This window comes from Chanodichthys erythropterus, chromosome 12 (assembly GCF_024489055.1).
Source record: "Chanodichthys erythropterus isolate Z2021 chromosome 12, ASM2448905v1, whole genome shotgun sequence".
NCBI lineage: Eukaryota > Metazoa > Chordata > Actinopteri > Cypriniformes > Xenocyprididae > Chanodichthys > Chanodichthys erythropterus.
Window position 1 is genome coordinate 1479282 of NC_090232.1, and position 22214 is coordinate 1501495.

At 38.1% G+C, this 22214-nt stretch overlaps 2 protein-coding genes across 2 annotated transcripts; both read right to left on the reverse strand.

Annotated features, from left to right (window-relative positions):
- Positions 1 to 438: 438 nt before the first annotated feature.
- On the reverse strand, positions 439 to 3097 carry LOC137032204 (C3a anaphylatoxin chemotactic receptor). The gene is made up of 2 exons (XM_067403857.1): positions 2917 to 3097; positions 439 to 1509 (listed from the first exon to the last, which is right to left on the reverse strand). Exon 2 carries the CDS (start codon positions 1500 to 1502, stop codon positions 447 to 449), a length of 1056 nt encoding a protein of 351 aa, XP_067259958.1. The 5' UTR covers positions 1503 to 1509; positions 2917 to 3097; the 3' UTR covers positions 439 to 446.
- A 12242-nt stretch (positions 3098 to 15339) lies between these two features.
- On the reverse strand, positions 15340 to 16448 carry LOC137031567 (chemerin-like receptor 2). Its single transcript, XM_067402598.1, has one exon. It carries the CDS (start codon positions 16446 to 16448, stop codon positions 15465 to 15467), a length of 984 nt encoding a protein of 327 aa, XP_067258699.1. The 3' UTR covers positions 15340 to 15464.
- Positions 16449 to 22214: the final 5766 nt, after the last annotated feature.

Here is a 22214-nt window from a genome sequence, read left to right on the forward strand (position 1 = left end):
AATCAGATAATATATGGCAAATTGATCAACAGCTTCTTTATTCATAATCTTTAAGATGGAAATACCAAGTTTGGTTTGTATCAGATGTTCTTTCATTTATGTGTGAGCTGTTTTAAATGTTTTGCCAAGTTAAGATCAGATAAGATTTTCAAAGCCTTCAGTCAAAGCAAGCAAGTCCAGAGGGAAAGCCTTGTGCTGTTAAGTTTCTAAAATGCAAAGTGCTACCAGAATACATCACAATTGGTGTTTGAAACACTTTCATGTCCATCGAATGGTTATAAAATTGACTGTAAAGTCTCAGTCCATCACTTGCACCGTGTTTTATTCCAGTTGTCAATTTTTCATGATTTGCCCACTCCAAAGCACATGAGATCTGCTTTGTTTGTCCAAATTTCTTGACCTCAACTCTTGCTAGAGCCGGTCACAGATCGGCACTTTACGCTCCCCTAAAACTGAGAGTCTCTCCTTCGCAAGGACTTTCTTCGCAAAGACTCAGATAATTCATCATTGAAGACTCGCTCGATTGTCGAGAGAAGTGAGGCACGAATGGTGCGGCCGAGTCCACGAGCTGCGAACACGTACATAATGGGGTTGAGCGCGCTCTTAATGTAAACTAGAAATAGCGCCACATAAGCGCCTGCAATCACCCGTTCTTTGAGCTTCGGCTGGTCATGTGAGAGAGCCCTTAAGAAGCGGCAGGTGAAGTAAGGCACCCAGCAGGTTAGGAAGAGGAGCATGGTGAGAAAGAGGACCCGGTAGAGACGGGTCAGCCGCTGGGTTGTGTAACCTGGTCCTGACGAGGTAGGTGAAGTCATTGCGCTTTCGGCCTTCTTTGCGCAAAAAAGCACAGCGATATTGCACGACAAGAAGATCACCAGCGGTAGCAAGAATCCTGCCAAGGTTTCCACTACTATTAAGGCATGTCCTACTCCAATATCGCTTTCTATGCAGGCCGAACGGTTCTGCCAGGAAATGATTTTGGATGTGAGAATGTAGGGTGAAGCGAAGGCTGCCGCCAACACCCAGATTGCAGCGCAGGCCGACGGCACGGCCCAACGAGGGCGCTTCATTCGTGCCCAAACTGGTCTGAGGAGACACAAGCAGCGCTCCACTGCGACGGCACACAGCAAAAACGCGCTCGCGTACAATCCGAGGCAGCGCAGATAAATGACCAGCTTACATGCGGTTTCCCCCAATGTCCAAGTGAAGTGGTTCGCCAAGTACGGCAGCATTAGTGGCGTACGTAACAGCAGCACCAAGTCTGCAAGCGCCAGGTTGACTACATAGATCCGGAAGCTGTCGGCGCTCTGCGTCTCCCTGCATGATCCCTTATTGCGGCACCAAACTCGAACTCCCAACGCCCAGACCACCAGACTGTTTAGAGAAACACCCACGATGAAGATCATCACGGTCACGATCATCTGCAGAACACGCATGCCATCGCTGGGGTAGACGGACGTGTTGTTGGAGCTTGAGGAGTCATTCATCATCTGGTTAGACATCGATACTCTGAAAATGCAGATGAGACAAGTTCACACCTAGTGTACTCCAATCACACATGGTTACAAAGGTCACAAAAGGGGGTTTTCTCAGCAATGCAATAGAAGCAGCATTTTTGTTTGTGTGAAGAACATTTTTCCGCTTTACACTCTTAAAAATAAGGGTTCTTTTATTGGCATCAATGGTTCCAAGAAGAACCTTTGCATTGCCCAAAAGTTCTTCATTCCTGAAATGTTCTTTGGACAACCAAAAATGGTTCTTCTGTGGAAATGTTGCGAAAAACCTTTTGGATGTATTTTAAAGGAACCATAAATGCCAATAAGGAACCAAGGAAGGAGATTTTTCAATGGTGATAAAATGAAGCAAGTGCAGTTTCCTCTTTCTTTTCAAAAGTATTATGAAATTATAGAAACATGCTTTTTCAATGTAAAGTATGGCCAGTAGGTATTCTGTGCAATTCTAACAAGTATTCGAACACAAACACAAACATTGTACAGATGCATAAACACAGCCACTATATCAAGATCTAGTTTGGCCAACCAGCAGTTAACCAATGAGTAATCAATCTTACTTTTCAGATTCAAGTTAGTCTTCATTTAGCTGACCTGAAGAAGTTATGACAGGTTGCATAAACTGCTTAGACTAGTCTTACAAGTTTGTCATCAACTTTTTTTTTTTTTCTTCAAAATTGGTCATAACTTTTTAGAGTCAGTTACATTTACATTATTCATATAGCAGATGCTTTTATCCAAATAAACATTAGACGTCCTAGTAATACAAAGTTTCTGACCTTCAGAATAGCACAAGCTAGGGATTAAGGATATAATAAATTCATACATTTATACAACTAGTCCCAGTCTTAAACAAAAATATTAGATGACTAATTATCGTGTTCATTGTGAAAGGTCCTTAAGTATTAAAGTTGAGAGCACGAATGATTCCTCAAATCATGTCTAATTGAAGAGAAGTTTTCACTTGCTGGATCAAAAAAACCCCACAGATAAGCAATATAGACTAAAAGATCACTGGACTTTTGACAGCAAGCAACTACCCATAATACCTCAGCAACTCTCCTTTAATCACCCAAGACCTTTGCCATGGACTGGTAGAGTTGTCAGACCATGCGGCGTGATGCCATGCATGTTCCTACGAATGGCGAATTGTAGGAATGTTAACTTTTATCACCTGAAGGCTTACCAGCTCGCCCACAGCTGTCCTCCCATTCACAACCTGTTTACACACATCCATAATGCATTCCTGGTATGTGAACACACCTTCAGCGCCACTCATCTAGAACGTGCTTGTTCGCTATGTACAAAAGTTTTGTCTTAAATTCTCTTGAAAACAATTGACTTTATAGAGATGCATTTTGTAGTGTTTCATAGATTTATGAGTTGTAGTAGCAGTCTGTCTTACCTTTTGAGGCTTTAGTCAGCTGTCATGGGTTGACTCAGAGATCGGAGAGCATGTGTGGTTAACACTGTTTCAGCTGGTGGATGATGAAAAACTGAGTGAGAAGGGAGTGTTTCCTATGCTTTAACCTATCAGTGAAGACAGAGGAGGGTTTTGAGCAAGTCTTTTGCAACATTAATGGACAGTCAGTCACCATTATTAACCGAATGTCACTATAGAACTACATCTAAATATAGCTTAATTCACGTGTCACAGATTTGCTGAATTTATAGCTTCACAAGGTCAGGGATTACAGATTATGTGAGTGCAGGGGTAAATTGAGAAAATGAGACTTTTTTTTATTTTTTTTATTGTAAAATTATCCTTTTTTGTTTTGTTTTTTTATATTTTATGAAGAAAATGTGAATTGTTTGCCAATTTTAAAAAAATATTAAACTGTTCAGTGTGATTTCACCGAGAAACTATTATAGTTTTTATTAATATTTTACTCATTTTGTTTTTTTTTTGGTCATTTTTATTTGTTTTTAAATGTTCAATGAAAAAAAAAGTAGAATTTACTTTTGCATGTTTTTGCATGGATATTTTACATTTAAAAATATATGGCTAACTTTTTACGAAGCTAACTCATCATTAAAGGGATAGTTCACCCAAAAATGAAAATTTGATGTTTATCTGCTTACCCCCAGGGCATCCAAGATGTAGAGGACTTTTTTTCTCCAGTCGAACGCAAATTATGATTTTTAACTGCAACCGCTGCCGTCTGTCAGTCAAATAATAGCAGTTATTGGGAACTTGAACAATAAGAGTCGAAAAAACTTCCATAGACAAATCCAAATGAAACCCTGCGGCTCGTGACGACACATTGATGTCCTAAGACACGAAACGATCGGTTTGTGCGAGAAACCGAACAGTATTTATATAATTTTTTACCTTTAATACGCCACTATGTCCAACTGCGTTCAGCTTCCGGCTAGTGAGGTCTGATCGCGCTCTGTCAACGGAAGTGATGTCTCGCGCTCATTGAAGTATATGGGCGAGACATCACTTCCGTCACCAGAACGCGTTTTTTGACCTCACTAACAGGAAGCTGAACGAAGTTGGACATAGTGGTGTATTAGAGGTAAAAATTATATAAATAATGTTCGGTTTCTCGCACAAACCGATCGTTTCATGTCTTAGGACATTAATGTGCCGCCACGAGCCGCAGGGTTTAATTTTGATTTGTCTAAGCAAGTTTTATATACTGTTATAGTTGAAGTTCCCAATCACTGCTATTATTTGAATGACAGACGGCAACGGTTGCAGTTAAAAATCATCATTTGCGTTCGACTGAAGAAACAAAGTCACCTACATCTTGGATGCCCTGGGGGTAAGCAGATAAACATCACATTTTCATTTTTGGGTGAACTATCCCTTTAAGAACACTTTAAACTTTAAATGTACAGAATTAAGTGATGACAACACCATCATCGATTGAAATTACATTTGCTGAATAAATGAAATAAAATAATAAAACGTAATATAATACAGTTTTTACTGTTGCTTACCTGTCGAGAGCAGATGGAATGCAGTTTGGAGAAGCCCTCTATGATTGCGGGATTTCTTCTTTCCGCACATGCGCACATTCCTTGCTTAAAGATGTACATTTTACACAATTTTTAAAATTTGCTTAAGTACTTAAGCAAATTACTTTTACTTTTAGCAAATTAAGTACTTTATTAATAATTAATAAAAATTAATTTGTGTAAATTATTCCAGAGAATCAAGAGTCAAATTTACTTGTCTGTTGGATGTCTAATATTTGAGTATGTATTTAGATTTTACTTAATATTGTAGAGTTTTCATTTTTATAAGATTATTCTTAGCAAAAGATGTTTTATTTACTTATGTTTTATTTTATTAACATTAGTTGAAGGAGGACCTATTATACTCTTTTCACAAGATGTAATATAAGTCTCTGGTGTCTCCAGAATGTGTCTGTGAAGTTTCAGCTCAAAATACCCCACAGATCATTTATTATAGCTTGTTAAATTTGCCCCATTTGTGTGAGCAAAAACACGCCGTTTTTGTGTGTGTCCCTTTAAATTCAAATGAGCTGCCCCCTTTTCAGAAGAGGGCGGAGCTTTAAAAGCGCAACAACAAAAACAAAGCTGGAGAATCTCACGAATCTTGTCAGTAACGGTGTTCATCCTTACATTGTTCAAACCGGAGTCGACACTGATGGAGAGACTCAGGAAGAAGTTACAACTTTTAGACGTTTCTGAATGGTTAGTGGATAAATTGATGTAGTTGCTGTGGAGTTGATTCAACTCATCCACTAGCATGTGCCGTCATGTTCATCTTTTGTGTTGAATTGACCCTCGTTTGTGAAGCAGTCCGGCGTAAAATGATGGCATTTACAAAAACAACTCTTCCTCTTCTCTAAAGCAGCCCAACATGGCCCCGCCCCCTTTGTTGCGTGTTCTCGGGGGCGGGGTTTATGTAAATTTTAGGGTTAGTGATGTCACTAACCCAGGATGAAGTTTGTTGTAGTCCTTGAAGGGAACCCCTGGTGTTAAGACTTGTATGGCTTAATATAACGTAAATCATGCCTCTTACTGAAATATGTAGTAGAAAACCCATGAAAGATTTGTTATTTTAAAAAATCCATGACATATGCAGATCATTTTGTTTAGGTGCACAGTGCGTTCTATGTCGGTGACGTCAAATTGTTGCACTCGGGGATCTACTGACACTGTCCTATTGCTATTTTTTAGTGATCGACCGATATATCTGTTTACCGATATTTTTCCCGATATTTAAGCATTTTTCCATAATCGGGTATCGGTTTTGTAATATCGGATTCGCCGATTTTACGGCGCCATCTTGTGGCCGTTTTGAGATTTCCGCCATTGCATCCCGGGCGTCTGAGGAGATCAGTCAACAACTCAGTGCACAGGTAAAGTATATGTTCTACTTGGTTTGCTTTAATTAATCAACTTTATTTAACATAACAGACATGCACAAATGAGATCTGAGACATAAATTCCTGATATAGTTAATTTATGCAGCATGTTTCTAAACAATTGAGACGAACTCATTGAGTCACGTAGTGTAATTCGTCATGTCCTGCCCCAATAAAGACGTAACTTTACATGAATTAAATAAAACAGACATGAATGAGTGCATGTTGAAAATAAAAGCGCTGAATTTAATTCTCGATCTTGTATTTGGTCACCGTTAGTCTAGAAGAAAAAGTTCGTTCATATTGCTTAGCAACTGACGGATGATCAGGAGGCTTAAGCACGGCCACTGAATGAAACTTTTGACAAGATTATCTTGTTTAAACACCCTAGATTATATTATCATTTACTACATAACAATTATTTCGCTAATACACATATAAATATAGCCTACCGCTTTGTGGAAATTAATTATTTATCTACATGCGCGATCGCGGTAGATTAAGTTATAGTCAAACAGCACTTTGTCAGTTGGCATTTCATGATTTAACGTTAGATTAAATTTAGATCATAAAATGCCAACTGACAAGTGCTGTTCAACTTTATATAGTCTCGGAAAAAAAGTTCGTTCATATTGCTCAGCACCTGAATGGGTTGATGATCAGGAAGCCTCAAGCACGGCCACTGCATGAAATTTTTGACAAGATTATCTCGTTTAAACACCCTAGATTATATAATCATTTGATTTACTACATAACCATTATTTAGTTAATTGCACTTTAATTTTTTGGACTCAGACCCCTCTGTTTATTTGTGTATAAATATAATTTTTTTTTTTTTTTTTTTTTTTTTGTATGCAAGGAGGGAGTGATTGTTATAAATAAAATGGTTTGTTCAGCTCACTTGTGTTGTAATAATTGTCAAAAACAGAAGTATAACAGTAAATAAATATCGGTTCTGCATATCGGTTATCGGGTACATAAACACGCAAATAAACGGTATCGGTATCGGTATCGGTTATAAAAAGTCAATATCGGTCGATCACTACTATTTTTACAGCAACACAACTCTGAATATAATTTACTATGCCGCATTATGCATCTTTTGGTTGTAATTTTCAGTCAATGAGCCACAAGAGAAGCGATGTAACACTGTGTCTTAACCAGACACGCCGCGACATGCGATAAAAGTATCTTTTCCATGTTAATCTGAGTTTTTGTCCTAAACAGCCACGACACACGACTATTCTATTTTAGAAATGGTTTCTATTTTTCCGCGACGTTGCGACTGGAACAGCAACACAAAGTATGGCAATGATTATATCAGGTACTGTTTTTGCGCTTTATTTAATGTTAAAAGCGTATTATGTGAGTTTGAATATCATTCTGTGTTGTGTTCCCAGCTTTTTAGCTGTAATGAAAACAACACTGGCTAATTCACCTCAGATCTTAAAAATAAGATTAAGCACAAGAACGTTCAAACTGTCGACTCTAAACTGTGTTCTATGACAAAGATTGGTTCAGTCACTCCGTATGTATTTTAAATAATGTTTAAATTGTGTAATATTTATGAATTTTACTACGTACTTGCCCATTGTGTCTGCTGAGCTCTTGCCGAGAGAGCCCGCCCACACTCTCCTCTGATTGGCTGTGGTTTTTGATTGATTTTATCGCTTCTCATTGTTGCGGTGTGTCTAGTGTGGACAGTCAAATCGCCCATCGCTGGAATCTTACCGCATCGCGTCTGGTTAGAACACTGTATGAGCATGAAAATATTGAAGACATGCAATGGCTATTCAAACTACTGATGTATGATTGACTTCTGATCACCTGAATGCATACACACAGTTAAACATGCTGAGAAGATGCTACTGTTTTATGCAATCACAGATATCTCGTAGATCACACAAGCTTTGAGTCTGTCTCAATCGAGATGTGTTAAAGGCTGCCCACGACAGGCGACTGTAAGCTCTTTCAGCTGTGGTCTACTAAAGGCACCAGGGCTAAAGTGAAGAGAACAGAGACGCGGGTCTTTAGGAAGTTTTATTCGTCCACATTTTTCACAACTTCACATTCTTTTCTGCTCTTATCGCTAATGAAGACTTACATTGTTTCTCTTGTGGCTCATCGACTGAAAATTACAACCAAAAGCTCCACAATGTGGCATCGTATATTATATTCCGAGTTGTGTTGTGGTAAAAATAACAATAGGACAGTGTCAGTAGATCTCCGAGTGCAACAATTTGACATCAGCTACATAGAACGCACTGTGCATCTAAACAAAATGGCGCCGCCCATTGTCCAAATATGGATTTTTTTAAATAACTTAAATCTTTCATGGGTTTTCTACTACATATTTCAGTAAGAGAAATCATTTACGTTATTTCTAATATCTGTTGACATTAGTTCATGCACTCTGAACTAACATGAACATTTTTACTAACTAAATTTAACAAAGGTTAATATTTGCTGTAAAATATATATTGTTAAATGAGACCTTATTGAAAAAATGTTATCAAAATGTATATGCATTTATTTTTTATTTCAGTTTTAGTTATTTTAGTACATTAGGCTACTAAATGAAAATGAGAAAAGTAGCTAAAAGTTTTGATTTCTTGTTAAAAATATTTTTTTAATGGTTTCTTTGTTTTAGTTAGCTAAAATAACTGGATTCTACTCATGTCCTCAACTAGATGCATTTGTGCAAACATTCATATCTGGAGTGCAAACGCTGCACCAGTTTCTGATGTTTATACTTAAAATTTGGAAAAAACAAACAAACCATAACCTATGAGCAATAGTAAGTCATTCTTACCTTTGCAAACATTACTAATAAAGCAATGGTCTTATCATTTGTAAATGATTCTTTACCTGAGACTGATCTAGTAGATGCTTGTCTGATGTCTGAGCTCAGTCGGTGTGTCATTGTTTTATCGTTGCACTGTTGAGACACTGTAAGCTTGGTGGTACTGAAACTTCCGTATAAATCAACCATGAGATCAGAGTCAGCGATTTTCAGATGTGTTGGTTTAACTGATGCTATCAAAATCCTGTGGCTTTTTTATTTTCTTCATGCTTTTGTCACTTTCTATGAGAATTGAGTTCTTCAGTGTTCTCACATAAAATGTAGGTTTGTGTTTCCAATCAACTATATATATATATATATATATATATATATATATATATATATATATGTATATAAGCATGTTAGTGGATGGTTTTGAATCAATGTGACTAACAACTTTATTCATCTGGGGCTGTATGTATAAAGCCGTTTAGAGTAAAATTTCAGTCTTAAGTGTGTCAAAATTCTAAGATTGATGTAATTTTACTCTTATTCCTAGATTCTTAAGTGTCAAGACTAGGTCTCAGCTCCTAAATTATTTAGGAGAGCTGGAGAGGTCTCCTAACCTAGTTAGGAGTAACAAGATGGCAGCAGAGATGAGGATGATATGATGTATTGAGTGAGTGAGTGAAGTAACATGTGGCCAAGTATGGTGACCCATACTCGGAATTTGTGCTCTGCGTTAAACCCATGCAAGTGAACACGCACACCGTGAACACACACCCGGAAGCAGATAATATAACTCGTATTGAGTTATATGATGACTTGAAGTTGATAAAATGATATAAACTTGATTGACAATTCTTTTTTGTAACTGACCTAATAAGAAATGTAATAGGGGCTGCATTCACAAAACATCTTAACCCTCTACAGCACAGCGTTGCCCTCAGGCAACGGAAAGTTTTCTTAAGCCCTATGTTTAGAAAATATTTCTTTTAATGATAACAACCAATTAGAAAGGTAGAGAAAGTACCAAATAACCATTTAAAGGTGGGACATCCTGTTCTGACACATGGTCACAGGAGCACATGGTGTGAGAAGAAGGCAATATTATTTGCTTTAGTAATCTTATTTAAAACGACATGAACTGTACATAAAAAATATGTGTGTGTGTTTGAAGGTGTAGATAAGCCTTTTGTCAGGTTTTATGACGTTTTTTTTATTTTGCATGTTCAGAAATTCAGTTTTTCTGAGGCAACGTTGTGCGATAAGGGGTACTTTTTGAGGAGGTTTTAGACAGTACCTCTCATTGGCAAGAATGTATTATAGGAAGGGAAGATGCAAGGTTCCTGGGTGTGCAGGAACACCCAAAGTGATGTGCAAAAATTGTAACATACACCACTATGTCACAGCAGAGAAGAACTGCTTTTTGAAGTTTCGTACAGAGTGAAATCTTATCACATGAAGTACATTATATTGCATAGCACACTACATGATACAGAACTATGCATGAATCAAATTCAATACATCAATGTCTTTCAAGTGTTTTTCCCTTTTTACTTAATGATTTATTGAATATTTTTTTTTTTTTGATTTTGGTGATGATTTTCTTTATGACTCACCATTGTCGCAATTTTTTTTTCAAATCAATAAAATGTTCCCAAAAGAACCAAAAAATTATGTGGAATATTTTTTTTTCATGTGCCATCAACATGTGTGCAGTAGAGGGTTATGGTTAAACTTAATGATTTAGGAGAAACTCTTAAAAATAATGTGTGTCAGTCCTATATTTAGGACTCCTAAAAGTATTTAACAAAGCGTTAAAACTAGCTCCTAAATCTGAAAAGTTAGGAGTAGTCAAGAGGACTCCTAAATCACTAAGACTAAATCACAAACAATCCAAAAATGGATGTTGCCAGCAATCTGCCCAAAGACACTGAGCACCATTGAGGCGATAGGTGATAGAGCCTTGAGTGCTGAGCCCTTTCTTTATAAATGCAATAAATATTTTGATTGACGATTAAAATCTATAAGTGCTAATAGCCTTGTGGGCAGCTCAGGTGACCCGAGTTTGAGTTCCGGTGTTGTGCTGAATTTCGACCCCCTGCCAAATTATTATCCCCCCGTTGAAGTCGCTCCCTGATTGCCTAATCCTAACCCCACCCCTAATCCTAACCCCTCCCACAGACCTACTCCTAAATCTACCAATACTAGGGGGGTAATAGTCAAGTCAAGTCAAATTTATTTATATAGCGCTTTTACAATTGGTAATTGTTTCAAAGCAGCTTTACATATTAGAAGCACAGAAAAAAGGGAAATGGTTAAAAATAAGCTGTACAAACAAGCGTGGTAATATGTAACATATACAAGATGCTGCTACATTAAACCAATGTTGGCCGACTCCCAGGGGTGGAAAAAAACCCCTAGGAGAAAAACCCAGCGTGCTAACACTGGGAAAAAAGTCCTAGGAGGGAAAAAACCCCTTGGAAGATATATATAATATATGTAAATGGATATGGAGATCAAAATCTGAATTATACATTTTTATTATAGAGATTAAAAATAGATTATATATAAATATATGTAAGCGGATATGGGGATTAATAATCTGAATTATAGATGTAATAATCTGACAGGGGGTACCAATCCCATCCCCGCTTTCTCTCTCCCACTTCGCTCCTTGTCTACTCACTGTCCTATTATAATAAAAAGGCAAAAATGCCAAAAATAAACCTTTTGAAAATAAGAAAAGAAAATAATGTCAGATTACCTGTGGCAGTTGTTTTCATGTGTTCAAATGATCGAATAGAGTAAAAGAGTAAAACAAGCGTATTTGAGGGCTCCTAGCTCGGAATTTAGCCTAAACCCAGAGTACTTCCCTTTATCCTGGGAATAGGAACCAGCCGAGAGTGAGGAGCCAGGGTGGCGGAGAGATGTAGAAAACTGTCGAGGTTTATAAAACATAATTTTTCGCTTGAATTCTGCAATCTCGCGAGCTGAACATATACTTGTTTAAGTAGTGACACTTACATTTTAAAATCTTCATTTGAATATGACAAAATAAATCACTGACAGAGACTCCACCCCCTTCAGCCAATCATTGTGGGCAGAGTTAGTAAACGTGTTGACATCATCCATAGCAACAAGGTCAACCCCGCCCTTTCTCTTAGCTTAAGACTTCTCTCTGTTCCTTAAGCCGCGCACACACTTGCATTATTCATTATGATTACAGTCGGTCAGGCTGTCATACAAAGAAATTATGAACAATGAAATGTTAATAACTGTTTATGTTGTAGTCAATGCTTTTCCCTGTCAGCTCTTTGGTTTTCTGTGCATTTTTTTTAAAAACCTGTAGCTGTAGGTTTTTTGTGCCATATAATTATATATATAATATATATATATTTAAAAATGTAAAACATAAAATATTTTCCTAATGTCTTGATGGTTTAAACTTTAATCAAAGTGTAGGGTCATTAAAAACAAACATCCCCTCCGGGCGTCACTTTTGGACACTACTGTATGTTTTTGTTTAAAACACTAGAAGTGTCCACGGAAAGTTAAATTTTGACAGCTTCTCACTCATTTTGTGTTGTTTCTTGGCAAATTATTCAAACGCTTGTGCTCAACCTGTTGGCTTATTTCAGGAGGCTTAACTATAGATAGAGCTGAGTTAACAATGCTAACGATGTCCTTGTTAGTCCAGGTTAGTTTAGTATTAGCAGTTCAGTGTTGTGTCTTGTATTGTGCTGTTTATAACTGTGCCTACATAACTATATCTAACGGGCAATCTTTGATCTTAATAATTTATTACTTGTTCCAGAGCAAATGATTTGGGTTAAGGGGGAAATTAAATTTCATAATTTTAATCCTGTACTAGAGCGCTACTTTTGTACATTTGACTAAATTGTTTGCTTGTGTTTTTAGGGGCCAAGCCCCGAAGGGGCTGTAGCCCCTATTGTAATTGTACGTTTTCTCTTTTATTATTATTCTTCCTCCCGAATGGGAGTCTATGGCAGCCCTATCAACGGAACATGAGAAAATGATGAAATTTGGCACAATTGTAGAGATGCTCATGAGTAGTGATTGGACCAATTTTGGAGTCTCTAGAACCAACTCTATAGCGCCACCACCAGTTCAAAAATTCACTATTCTAAAGGTTATAACTTTTGAACCATTTGCTCTAGAAAAATGTAATTTAGTACATCTGATTCATCTCATTAAGCTGATGCTACTCAACATCTTACATTAAGTCTCCGCCCATTACAGTAGCGGCCATTTTGAAAAGTACAGTATTCAGTTTTTTCGCTACTCCTCCTTCAAATTCTGTCCAATTTTGTCCAAACTTTGATCAGATGATCTTTGGACTGAGCCGCACAGAAATGACTGAACAGATTTTTTTAATTCATCTTTGTTCAAAAGTTATAATGTCACAAACTTAACGAGGTCGACCCGAAATTAGTGTAGAGGCTGTATCTCGGCCAAACTTTGAGCAATCGAAACAAAAATTGGTACGCTTCATCAGGACCATGGTCTGAGGGTCTATGCCAAACTTGGGAACAGCGCCACCTATAGGTCATGAGATATGAAAAATGGCTATTTTGGCATATAACTTTTGAACAGTTTGTCAGAAAATGAAGATCTTGGTGTCTATGGATTCCTTGGATCATGCCGAATCCGAAGATTCTGTCAATATTGGATGAATCACGTGTCCGCCATTTTGAATTTTGTCATAAATTGCAATATCTTTTAAACAATTTGACATATCTTCACAAAAATTGGTACATATGACCTTTAGAATGTCCTGAAGGTACCTGAGTTTCAGCACAGCGCCACCTACTGTTCCACAGATGTAGTGATTATTGCAAAAATGCTTGTAACTTTTGAAAACACTTTCCAAAATGTGTATGCTTTGTCATTTCATTCCCTGGCTTATGCTGATTCTGACAATGTATCATTTGTCATTTTCCTTAAATGTACCTGTCTGCATATTGAAGTAAATGAAAAACAGTTTTTTCGCTACTCCTCCTACAAATTTTGGTCAATTTTGTCCAAAATCAGCTCAGATGATCTTTGGACCGAGCCGCACAAAAATAACTGAACGGATTTTTGATATTCACTACCATTCCCAAGATATTCATCTCTGAATGTGACCTTGCTTGTGTTTGTTGTCTTATGCTAGTTAGCTTAGCATGCTAATTGCTTAGCATGCTAACCAGTTGTCATTCTCTTTAATGTGGCTCTTCAGTTATCAAGTTAACCATGAGCTTCATTAGCATTAAGTTAGCGTAGCATGCTAATATGGTTAGCATGCTAAGTAATGTTTTTTTTGTGAATTCTTTGTTACACTAAAAGTTTTCTTCCACAGCCTGTTGAATGTGTGTCCTCAAGTAGCTCAATGTGTCAAGCCAGTTACCTGATGAGCCCTATACCCCAAGATAGTGGGTTCGAATCCCAGGTGGAGCGGTCTTATGAAATGGTGTGTTTTGATTCCTTTACTGCCTCTTGGATTAGAAATAAATGCTTTTTGTTTCATGCTGTGTTCATTTTCATCTAAGCTTATGTACATTCTGAGTTCATTCTCGCACGTAATTCTGAACCAGCTGTTTCATGTTTGTTCATTTTCTGCTGTTTTTCCTCTTCCTGCTCCGTATTGTTCTACAGCATGATGAGCTGCAGAATGATGTAAAGTAGTTATTAAATATAACATTCAGTGCAGTTTTATGAAAATTCTTCATTTTAAGTTCATTTTCACATGAACTAATGAACTTCGGCATGTGTGCCAACATTCACCTGCACAGTGGTGCAATGAGATGAGAAATGGACATTACACCCTGAGGTAGTGGGTTCGAATCCCGTGTGGGGTCCCTTTATACAATTGTGTGTAACGAGTCATTTTGATACCTTTTTTTATCCAAATAAGCATTGTACTAATCTTTATTCCTCTTGAATGAGATACAAGTGTTTTTAGTTCATTCCATGTTCATTCTCTGAACTTGCATGTACATTCAATTTCTGCTGTTTTTGCTCTTCCTGCTCCGTATTGCGCTACTGCCCCTTCTGGGGCTTGGCCCCGAATTGCTGCTTGCAGCTATATTTTTAATTAATTTTATTGTGTTTATTGTTTGCTTGTATTTGTGTATTTTTTATAATGGCTATCATTGTTAATTTAAATATTGTTGCTCAGTAAATATTATTTTATAAATAATATGCCGTTTTTGGTATTAAGAAAGGGTCTGTCAATAGTATCAGTGAAAGTTACACTATTAGTCCGTTAAATGGCAGCAAAGACTCTCTTTATGAGTGAGTCAGAACAAAGAAGTTGTTTTTTGTGCTGTGGGAAATCCCCTTAACTTTTAAAAGGTCAAAGGACGCTTTCCTCAGCGGACATTCAAACTGATTTTTTATAATATGGACATCGACCTGAAGAATGAATGCTATATCAGATGCAGGTAATGCACTGCTGTGTTTACCTACAGCCATATCGCACGGCTACTCGTGTGATATTGCTTTATTTAACTATATATTATTATTAAGTTATTAAGTTTTATGAATTCGCAAGAAGAAGGGGAAGTTATTGTGATTCAAGATTCGAAATTTAACACAATAATAATGTGCATGTAGAAATACATTTATAACATTTATAATAAATACTTCAATATACCATAAAAAACAAAAAGTCAGTTTTGATTTAATGGTGACTTTAATTTTACTGTAAAAATGTCATGATTTATATACAAGTCTAGACATCAGTGCTCTTGAAATGATCATCTGTATCATTTAGTATCGGGGATCGATGCCACATCTCAGTTTTGACTCCTTTCCACTTCATACTCCAGTATCATGGCAAAAGTTAAAACAAGCACATTTTACAGGAGTTGCGATTACGTACAGGATGGGGGTGAGCACGCTCTTTATGTAAACTAGAAATAGCGCCACATAAGCGCCTGAAATCACTCGTTCTTTGAGCTTCGGCTGGTCATGTGAGAGAGTCCTTAAGAAGCGGCAGGTGAAGTAAGGCACCCAGCAGGTTAGGAAGATGATCACGGTGAGAAAGAGGACCCGGTAGAGACGAGTCAGCCGCTGGGATGTGTGTCCTGGTCCAGATGACGAGGTAGTAGAAGTCATTGCACTTTCGGCCTTCTTTGTGCAAACAATCACAGCAATATTGCATGACAAGAAGATCACCAGCAGTAGCAAGAATCCTGCCAAGGTTTCCACAACTATTAAGGCATGTCCTACTCCAATATCGCTTTCTATGCAGGCCAAACGGTTCTGCCAGACAATGATTTTGCCTGTGCGAAAGTAGGGTGAAGCGAAGAATGCCGCTAACAGCCATATTGCAATGTATGTCAACGGCACGGCCCAACGAGGGCGCTTCATTCGTGCCCAAACTGGTTTAAGGAGACACAAGCTGCGCTCCACTGCAATGGTGCAGAGAAAGAATGCGCTCGCGTACAATCCGAGGCAGGGCAGGTAAATGACCAGCTTACATGCGGTTTCACCCAATGTCCAAGTGAAGTGGTTCACCAGGTGCGGCAGCATTAGTGGCGTACGTAACAGCAGCACCAAGTCTGCAATTGCCAGGTTTACTACATAGATCCGGAAGCTGTCGGCACTCTGCGTCTCTCTGGTTGATCCCCTATTACGCCACCAAACTCGAACCCCCAGTGCCCAGATCACCAGAACGTTTAGAGAAACACCCATGATAAAGATCATTACGATCACGATCATCTGCAGAATGCGCATGCCATCGCTGGGGTAGATGGTCGTGTGGTTGGAGCTTGAGTCATTCATCATCTGGTTAGACATTGATACTCTGTGAAAATGCAGATGAGACAAGTTCACACCTAGTGTACTCCAATCACACATGGTTACAAAGCATTTCACTCTTAAAAATAAAGGTTACAAAAGGGTGGTTTTCCCAGCGATGCAATAGAAGCAGCATTTTTGGTTCCCTCAAGAACCTTTAAGTGAACAGGTCTTAAAAGCTTTTTTTGTTAGTGTGAAGAACATTCTAAAAATCTAAAGAACTCTTTTCCACTTTACACTCTTAAAAATAAAGGTTCTTTATTGCATCAATGGTTCCATGAAGAAACTTTAACATCCATAGAACATTTCCAGTGCCCAAAAGGTTCTGTAAAGTGGAAAAATATTCTTCAGATTATTAAAATGTTCTTCACACAAAGGAAAAAAAAATTGGTTCTTTTAATAACTGTTCACTGAAAGGTTCTTTGGGAAACCAAAAATGTTTTCACCTGTCACACCATGAGCTATTCTATTCCATAATCTAATGTGTTAAAGTCTCCCTGTAGTCAATGATTTTATTCCTCAAAACTCATCTCCGATTACCAAAATGACATATTAATGATTTTTTTCCTCTGGGAAAAAAAATACTTAATGCCCTAAAATAGCTTATCATTTATTATATGTGGATCTATGAATATGCTAATTAGCCATGCCATCCACTCAGTCAACATACTGAGGTAAACACTGCAGAATGGCATCGCTTTTTACAATGTCGGACACATACTGTAAGGGTAATTAATATGATTAGCCTTTTGCTTGACTACATTATCAAACAGCAAATAAAGTGTTGCTAATTTTACACGAACCATGTCCTTCACCATATCCCCTCCTCCGATTCCTGTGGCGTGATCTTAACAGAAAGGAAATCCCTACCATCTATGAGTGGCAAATGCTCTCATTTGGAACAGTGTGCAGCCCGTGTACGTATGCACCGCAGAAGCATGTAGTTGATCACATTGAGCCGGGAGACACAGTCCAATACAATCGAAAGTTGTTTTTATGTAGATAACTGTCTACAGTGTGTCGCAACACCTGAGCAGGCTAAAGGGCTAGTGAATACACTGAGGATCTGTTAGCAGAAGCACGATTTGAACTACGACAGTGTGCATGCAATTTCCCTAATGCCATCCATCATCTGCTGAAGGAAGCCAGATCTAAAAGCATTGAGCTTTGGCTTAACCAAACTGAATCAGATCCTCAAGAACTTGCATTAGGTTTACGTTGGATGTGTCAATCTGATACCCTTGGATACCAGAGTCGCCTTACTGACTATTCAACTCCCATGATACAAGGTAGTAGCGAGCCAGTATGACCCTCTTGGGGTCCTTGTTCACTATATCACTTGGGCCAAGATACTTATACAGAGTCTGTTGGCGAAGCAGAGAGAGTGGGACAACCCACTACTGCCAAGGGATATGGCGTGACTGGCAAAGAGAACTGCCACATCTGACCCAGATCACAATGCCCCACTGCTATGTGATCTCTCAGATTGACTCCCTTAATTGTTGTCTCCAAGTACATATTTTCATTGATGCCTCCGAACGAGCTTACAGGTCTGTAGCATACTTGGGCACAGAGGACCCGGTGTTGAGGTGGCTTTTCTCACAGCCAGGTCAAGAGTACCCCCAAACGCCTGAACATTGTATTCTTTGTACTGTGGACAGACTCCAGTTCAGTCCTGACATGGCTTCAGTCAGAATCCTGCCGCTACAAAGTATTTGTGGGCAGCAGAATTGCCTAAATACAAGAACTCAGGACATACATAAAGAGCTGGTTCTGAATGGGTCTTTGCAGAGCTCTGTCGTAAATACTGGATTTTACGTGGTAGAGCAGCAGCACTTATGTCCTGATTGTCAAAGGTGGCGAGCTAAACCAATAGTGCCTCAAATGGCTGATCTCCATTAGGCCCAACTGCAAATATTCAAGCCCCCATTATTCTCTACCGAAATTAACTCGGCCCCTTTACCCTTAAAGTGGGTAGACGGTATGAGAAACGTTGAGGCATATTGTTTAAATGCCTGACTACTTGTGCTGTTCACATTGACCTGTTAAGCAGCCTTGATACTGACTTGTTTTTGATGGCCCTAATGCTGCGTTCACACCGAACGCTTCTGGGGCGTCAAATTCGCGCCAGACGCGTCTAGTTGGACGCTTGAACATTTTGAAGTCAGACGTGCGTAAAATTCTCTCTATTCGCGCGTCTAAATAATGTGTGTTCAGACGTGAATTCACGTCATGGGAGGGGCTTTCATCTCTTTCTGCACAGATCCTCTGAATAAACACATAATCTCGTCAGTTGGAAACCTGTAGCGGCAATTTAACTCTGTTATGCCGGCCGACTTTTGCTAGCTAGAAGGTGGGCTAGTATCATCGGCTAAAATCATGCAAAAAGTTTTACAACTAATCAGATTGTCCGATTTCTTCGCATATTCTCTTCCAGGCAAGGTCCTTTTTATTCCTGTCTCGATAAAAATATAATGACACATCATAGAGCTCAGGGTGGCCACACACACAACGACATCTTCGTTCTGGTCTCCACCACTGATCACATCATAAACACGTTACTACCAAAGCAGAGTCCCTGATTGGTTAACGCGCCGCGAATTTACGTCAAAGTTTAGATTTTTCAACTCGGGCGTTTGGGCGTCAGGCGCTCAATTCGCGCCACACCATTTGCGCGTCAACGGCCTATTCGCGCCGCGCTAGACGCTTGATTTGCGCCGCAGGACACCATTGACTTTACATTTTACATTGTTTACATTGTATACATTGACTTAACATGTGAATCAGACGCCTCAGAGGCCCCAGACGCGTTCGGTGTGAACGTAGCATAAGGCGCTTCACATCACACTAAGGAAAACCTTCAGAATTACATCAGATCAGGGCACGAACTTTAAAGGTGGTAAAAGAGAGCTCCAAGAGTCATTCAGTCATTGAGTCCTACCCTGCAGATGGAGCTGGCCAAACAGCCAATCCAGTTTAGATTTAATCCTCCCAGTAGTCCCCATTTTGGAGGAGGTTGGTAACGTGAATCGGATCCATCAAGTCTGCCCTATATGCCACGTTACAAGGACAAAATATGACTGAGGAGGTCCTGAACAAAGGATTCTAAACCTCTGGGTAACATCTCCACAGATATTGCTGACCCCAACCCGGTGACTCCAAACCTTCTTCTCATGGGGAAGCTTGACCCATCACTTGTCGCAGTAGATGGACACACTTCACAAAGTACTATCTGCCCAACTTACAAACCCCTGGTAAATGGCAGAGGGACAATTGCAAACGGACATGATCATCATGATTGTGGACCCACAGTTACCCAGAGCTCTCTGGCCAGTAGGAAAGATCACTGATGTTATCCCTGGGACTGATGGACGAATCAATTAAGGACACAACATATATCAGTGCCTTATTAAACTACCAGCACTCCCAGAAATGGACATAGTTCCAAATAAGCAAATTTGACTGTGCAACTTTAACGAAGGACTCTTTATTAAACTAACACTCCAGGTAATAGATTTATATTATTAAGGGTTGCACTGAGAGTTGACCAATGAAATGACTCTAGACTGTTAGCACCCCCTTGTGAAATTCTATGGAGTATGCAGAGTATTGCATCCTGACCAGATGCACCACAGTGATTAATTTACCCAAGCCACATTGCTTTCTAATTAACAGTAGCCGCACATCTTACCTTCTTTTGAAGCTTTGGTCAACTTTCATGGATTGACTCAGAGATCTGAGAGCATGTGTGGTTAACACTGTTTCAGTTGGTGGATGATGAAAAACTGAGAGAAAAGGGAGTGTTTCCTACGCTTTAACCTATCGGTGAAGACAGAGGAGGGTTTTGAGCAAGTCTTTTGCAACGTTAATGGACAGCCAGTCACCATTATTATACTGAATGTCACCATAGAACTACATCTAAATATAGTTTCTTAATTCACAGATATGCTGAATTTATTGCTTCACAAGGTCAGGGATTACAGATTATTTGAATGCAAAGGTAAATTTTATAAAAATCACTTTCAGTTGGAGAGAAAATGAGACCAATGTTTTTTAGCAACTGTAAATATTATCCATATGTTTTTACATTTAATGAAGAAAATGTGATGCTAAAAAAATGTTAAAAAAATTAAACTGTTCAGTGTGATTTCACCAATGTATCACTGAGATAGTATTATAGTTTTTATTAATATTTTTAAGGTTTTCATTTTTAAATTTTTGATTTTAGTACATATTTTACTCATTTTGTTCTGTGTTTTTGTCATTTTTGTTTGTTTTTAAATGTTGGTAACTCTAAGAATAAGGTTTCATTTGATAACATTAGTTAACTACATTAGTTAATGTCTACATTATTTATTTATTTTTATCATAGTTGATGTTAATTTCAACATTTAATAATACAATTTTAAGAGGAAAAGTTGTATCTGTTGACACGAGTTCATGCACATGAACTAACATGAACATGAAGGTTAGTAATTGCTTTACAAATATATATTTCTCATTGTTTATGTTAATGCATTAATTGTAACAAATGAGACTTTACTGTAATGTGTTACTAAAATAACTCTGGATTCCACTCCCGTCCTCAACTAGACATATTTAAGCAATCATTCATATCTGGAGCACAAACGCTGCACAATATTTATCTTTTACTTAAAATTTGAAAAACAAAACAAACAAAAAACCCATAACCTTAAATATGAGCAATAGTCATTCTTACATTTGCAAACATTACTAATAAAGCAATGTATGGTCTCATTTATCATATGTAAATGATACTTACCTGAGACTGATCTAGCAGATGCTTTTCTGAGCTCAATCGGCGTGTCATTAGCGTTTCATCTTTGTGCCGTTGAGACACTGTAAGCTTGGTGGTACTGAAACTTCCGTATAAACAAACCATGAGATCAGAGTGAGTGATTTTCAGATGAGTTGGTTTGATTGTCACTATCAATATCCTGTGGCTTTTCTGTGGTTTCATCCCTTTCTCACTTTCTGTGAGAATTGAGTTCTTCAGTGTTCTCACATAAAATTTAGTCTTGTTTTCAATCAACTATATAATGTATGTATGTTTTTTGTTGATGTTGTTTTTGAGCCATTACTAGCCAAAAAACATTTTATGCAAATAAACTAAAACAACAATTTGACTCACCTGTCATGCCTCTAATCAATGTGACTAACAACTTTATTTTTCAGGACTATACTAACCAGTAACCAGTAGGTGTCATGGTGTCTTTCCAAGCGAAAAGCTTCACTTGTGCTGTTCCGTTCATCACCAATAGATGAAGCTGCTGCTCTACATGTGAAGTAGTAAGTGAGAGTTTGTAGAACAGTTGTACAGTTAATTGTTATCCATACATAATATTTTTAATTACTACTTGCAGTAGTGGCCAAAAGTGATGTCTGGTCTGAAAAATTGACATCTTCACCCTTCATTCAAATATTATTATAAATGTGTTTTTGTAAGCACATTGTAAAACCTTTAGCTGTAAGTTTTTTTGCCCAATGATTTTGTCAGAAAACCAAGTTTAGTGTTTTGCTCTTCCCTCATATTTACATATAAAATATTTTCCTAATGTCTGGTTTAATCGAAGCGTAGGTCATTAAAAACAAGCGTCCCCTCCGGGCATCACTTTTTGACACTACTATATGTTTTAGTTTAAAACACTAGAAGTGTCATTTAAAGTTAAATTATGACAGCTTCTCACTGTATCTCATTTTGTGTTGTTTCTTGGCAAGTATTCAAACGTTTGTCCTCAATCTATT